General features: G+C 48.5%; 1 protein-coding gene across 1 annotated transcript in view; it reads right to left on the reverse strand.

Moving 5' to 3' along the window:
* Positions 1-5,224, reverse strand: part of LOC113947166 (ankyrin repeat and KH domain-containing protein 1-like) — a 99,726-nt gene that overhangs the window by 10,293 nt on the left and 84,209 nt on the right. The window contains exons 31-32 of the mRNA XM_027643462.1: positions 3,954-4,103; positions 2,041-3,650 (exon numbers count right to left, since the gene is read on the reverse strand). Coding sequence (XP_027499263.1) covers positions 2,041-3,650; positions 3,954-4,103 — 1,760 coding nt within the window. The remainder of the gene's footprint in view (positions 1-2,040; positions 3,651-3,953; positions 4,104-5,224) is intronic.

Here is a 5,224-nt window from a genome sequence, read left to right on the forward strand (position 1 = left end):
TGAGCCAGCAGTGACTGGCCCAAGGATGAGCCAGCAGTGACTGGCCCTTCTGCCCCTTCCCAAAATCTCATGAACCCTGTCACTGAGCCCTGTGGAAACAGCCATGGGAGTTCCCAGTTCAACCCCCCTTGGAGGCTGAGCTGGGGACAAGCCACTGAATGAGATGGATGGACAGACCACACTTGGACTCTGAGGGAAGGTGCTGGAGAAGTCCTCAGCCTACTGTGCCCATTCCTTTCCTCACTATCACACCTTCCAAACACCCCCTTCTCCCCAGGCTCCCCTAAACCTGTGTGTCAGACAATTTAGATTCTGAAACAAAGGTGATCAAAAGCAGTGGAAAGTAAAACAATGTGAAATGAATCAACTAAGGACCTGACTAACCAGTCACTCCTGCCAAGCACAATTTCAGCAGCACACCTACCTATTTGCAGTTTTAATTCACTTTGCAATATCCTAATCAAATCCCAGCTCAGAAAAAGCGTGTTCTGTCCAAATATTTTTGAGCTTCAGTTGAGAACCTCTCAATCTCCCCAAAGTCCACTGCATGAGCTCTCCTTGGCTACCTACTTAACCTTCCTAATGCAGGGGGCAGAAACAGATTTACACTGCCTTTTAAATACTTACAGTCATTTAAGGATATATAAAGGACCCCCACAGCAAACAGATGACCTTTGCATAAGGAAACAGCAAAATGTTTTGCTGCTGTGGGAAGTCCCAGTCACTGTTTGCACACACAGGGTGCCATGGTCAGAGAAAGCAGCAGATCCCACTTGCCATAGGCTTCCTGCCCCAGGGGTTATGTCAGCAACAGCCAACTCCCAGTTTAGAGGAAAAGCTGAGCCATTGTCAAGTGTTTCTGGAGCCTGCTGAGGGTCTGGCAGCTCTTTATTAACACTCTCTGACGAACAAGGTCCAGTTACTTTACCTTCCACATCTGGTTCTGCTTACGAGGCTGAGACTGGATGGGGCTCAGAGCTCTAGGTGTGCCCTGGCTTTGCAGAGCTATACGGCCCAAATCAAACTATTAAGAAAACTACAGTCATAGCAAACACCCCAGTTTTGTGGTTAAAGCCAGTCAGAGAGAAGCTTTCTGGTTTGCAGAAGTCCTGCACGTTTGTAAATCAACTGAGAGGAGCAGAAATGCTGAAAACCTTCTTTCCTCACCATCACATCGTCCAAATGCTCCCTTCTGCTTTAGTCTGAAAGTCAAACTACTTGACTTGTCCCAACCCAGCATTCGAGTTCTGTCCCAGCATCAGCCCAAATACCCAACATGCTGTGTGGTTAAGACTCTCCAGCTACCCCAGGGCACCCTACAGCCATCATGGCAAGGGCAAAGGGTGGCACAGAATAGATCCCTTGAGTGCCCCTTCCAGCCAAATGGGTGCAGCCAGTTGTCTGTAACACAGTTGGAACGCTAAGATCCTTCAGGCAGAGCACAGCAAGGGCAGGGAGCTCAATGTCAGTGCTCCTAACCCATCTCAAATAAATCCAGATAAGCTTGGACTGCTACACTAAACTTCCTAATAAAACACCCCATGCAGTAGCACACCAATTTCCCAAAGCACAAAATAAGCTTACTAAAATCCTAGAGTTGTATCAGGAATCAAAAGGCAGAGAGTTTCCCCTCACTGAGTCAAACTGGTGCCTCACATAAAATATGGAACACGTGAACACTGTTCCAGCTGCAGCTGGAACCTCCACATGTCCTCAGGTTTGGTATCACCCCACACTGTGTTCCATTTCAACCCAAACCCTAAAATCAATGCTATTCTACAAACTGGTGGGAGCATTCCTGTGTCTTACAGAGGACAAGCAATGCAATGTCTGCAATCTTCCCAACACCTAACAGCCTAGAGGAGCTGAAGAAGAAAAAATCATCAACATTTTAAAGAGCACTTGGAAAAAACAGGCCATCCTCATTACGCAAATATTCTCCGACTGTCATTTGCAGACTACTCCTCCATCAGTTTGAGATGATCAAAGTGCAATCAATGGCTGAAGAATTTTGTCCAGTGCATGACCTTAATGACTTACCTACAGGACTAGTTGAAACCCGCTGGGAAGGTGGCCTGAAACCAGGAGCCTTGGAGTTGTCAGGATGGACGTTTTCCATGTGTCCTAGCACAGAGTTATTCAGAAAGGTAGACTGAACAGTGAAAGATGGGTCAGCTGCTGCTCGGGTAGAGAGTGGACAGTCTCCCCATGCTTGGTTAGCTGGCACCTGGTTGCTATCAAAAAGACTACTAAAGTGATTGAAGAGCGTTGCTGGCCCAAAGGCAGGAGGCAATGATTTGTTTGCTGGGTTAATGTGCATCTGAGAACCGTTCATAACGTTCATGGCTGATGAAAGCTGCACTGCAGCAGGTGGACCTTGAGAAGGTGTTAAAGGAACTTGATTCGTAACAAAAATAGACTGAGGATCTTGATGGAGGTTTGCATTTGGTACCACTGAATAGAAAGAACCTCTGGACTGCATCCTGTGAGTAACTCGAGGTGCTGGTACAGCTACTTGAGGTAAGTTACTGTTGTCCTGATTATCTGCAACGACTGACCTGGGCGACGCTAAGCTTAAAGGAGCAGTTTCTGAGCTGGATGAGAAAGGCATCGACATGGAAGGGCTGATCTCCGACATGCTGGTTGGCAGTACCTCCTCCTGGGCGTTAGTGAGCGGGGCAGGGCTGCTCGAGGGGTGGGTCTCTGTGCCCCCTGAGCTGCTGCTGGCTGACATACTGCAGCTGCTCGCGACCGAAGCTGGTGCGTTTGCGGGCGGCTGCTCCGGGGTCGGCACCTTCTCCTTGGGCGCCGACACAGCCGAGAACGAGTCCGCTTTCAGCGCGGAATGCTGCGCCGGCGGAGCGCTGGATGGCAGGAACGCCGTGGGCACCTGCCCGTTGTTGGGGGAAGCAGAGGGAGCTGAGGGCAGAGTGCTACATGTGCTCGTCACAGTTGAGATGGCTGTGGCTGCAGCGCTCGTCTTGGGAACGCAGGCGAAGAGCTGCTTCCTGACCGAGGAGGGAGTCCGGTTACTGGTCACGCACAGCGGCTGGGTGGAAGCAGCTACAGACGAGGCGGTAGCGGGACAACTGGACGTAGCTAATCCGGGAGACTCTGTCTGCAAAACGTTTCCATTCTGGCTACCTACACGACTCGAGCTATTATGCTTTGGAGAGCTGTTTGTGCTGCCAGGGTTAACTGGTCTCACCGGGAATGGTCCCCAAGTGTTCGGTGAAGGTGAAAAGGTTCCTCCAAATTGGGCCATAGGTAAGCGAGGGTGCCGGATCTGTTGCATAGTTTGGGCAGCCAGCAAGGCAAAATGAGGGTGAGAGTAAGCGAGAGGAAGAGACACCGGAAAAGACGAGCGCACGTTCGCGGGGACATTCTTGTTCAGTTTGTTGGTAGGCTGGAAAGTCGACAGTGTCGACGACTGCGACGTGACGAGGGGCGGCGCTCCGAGAGGAAAGGAGTTCTTGTTGGAAGCAGTCGCAGTGCTGACTCCAGATGAAAAGTTTGCATGGATTGATTTGGCGCTCGAAGCAGGCGTTCTTATATGGGTTTTAGGAATCAAGTCTTCCAGTTCCTTGGCAGGATCTTGAATAAGGGCATTGATGAGTTGCACTGCGTATCGCGTGGACTCTGTACCACCCCTAGATTAAACACAAACAGCTTTATCTTTTGCAAAAGGAAACCCCACTTTGCACAACGTTCCACAGCCTCAGTGTCAGACTGATCCATAAGTCTACTGTATGTTTACTCCAGTAAGTTATTTCTTGACTTCTCTGTATCTTAAGGATTATCTCTGAAGTCAACGGTCAGCATATCTTGGCAGCAGGAATGTGTGTTCTATTCAGTACCAAGAAGCTAAATAGGTCCTGCCTTAAAAAGCAAACAAGCTTCTCAAGAAATGACACTGTGGACTGACTCAAGACTTTCATTTCAAGATACTGTACCTTATAGTGATCATCCTCTCTCCATTCTTATCTTTTTGCTTATCAACATCGATGTGGGCACCAGTGACATCTTGAATTGCCGTGATGTTGCACCCACCTCTTCCCATTATTCTAGACACGACAGAAGCTGGGACTGATAATTTCTTTGACCTATATCACAAAGATCAGAAATCTGTGAAATGCATTGTCTGACAGTGGCTGAAGCAATATTCTTAAGTTTCAGGGCAGTAAGTGGTTTTCTGCTGATACTTTCTTCACCCTTTGGAGCCTTCTCAAACTCCCCCACTCAAATTATTCATCCTCAGTACCTGACAAGGACTCTTCAGAAGCATTTATTCCAGCACTACTGTAACACAGATATATGTGCTTCACATTGCTTCAGAAGCACTTCTGGCTTTTATCTTGTCTTGTGTACCTCTCCAAAGTGAGACAAACCCTTAGCTTATCAACCTAAACTTACATAAACAGTGATGCTTCAAATATAAAAGCCCATGGCTTAGCTATTATAGCAAGGAGAAGGTGGCTTTCCAATGTTTTCCCAGGGATCAGCTCTGTAATATCAGCTGCATCCACAACCTTGGAGTATTCATCTCTTTCAGACCTCAAGATCTGGAAGCGCTGAGTCACCAACAAACAACGGCAGTGGCAGATGGTGAAGGTGGGCAGGCCTGGGATTTAGGGAGCTGCTGGAAGCCCCTGTGACAGCAGCCAAGACTCGCAGAAACAGGTTGACTGTCAGGCCACAACGCTGTCACCAGAGTCAGTCAGTTTAGAGTTTTCCTGATTCACGTGGTATTGGTGGGTCAGTGCACACACACAGTATTGGGAAGTCTCGGAACACGAGCTCTGCTTGCATCCAGACCCCAGCTGTGGTCTCTGGGCCACCACTGTCCCCAAACTTTATGGAGTGGACCTTTGGCACCCGTACACTGCCTTCAGGCTTGCTGGTGATGTGCCTGGCTCAACGCCGAACACTTAGAGGGGGTTCAAAGGGGGTTCAGAAACCACTGATCACAGTGCAAGTGCCTCTGAACATGGGACAGATCCAGATCCCTACCACCCCCTGGAAAGGCTGCCAGCTCCACGGAGCTATTCCAGTCCTGGAAACTATTCCAGTTCTCGATCCTCAGGAAATTGTTTCTCACTTAACAGGACTTAAAGGAAACACCTTTTATTCTAAATATCTAAATAAATGGAAACGTTCTAAAGCATCACCTCATGTTACCAAAGTGGTTTTCTTTCAACAGGACTTAAAGGAAATACTTTTTACT

This window comes from Corapipo altera, unplaced genomic scaffold, assembly GCF_003945725.1.
Source record: "Corapipo altera isolate COAL_440 unplaced genomic scaffold, ASM394572v1 75, whole genome shotgun sequence".
NCBI lineage: Eukaryota > Metazoa > Chordata > Aves > Passeriformes > Pipridae > Corapipo > Corapipo altera.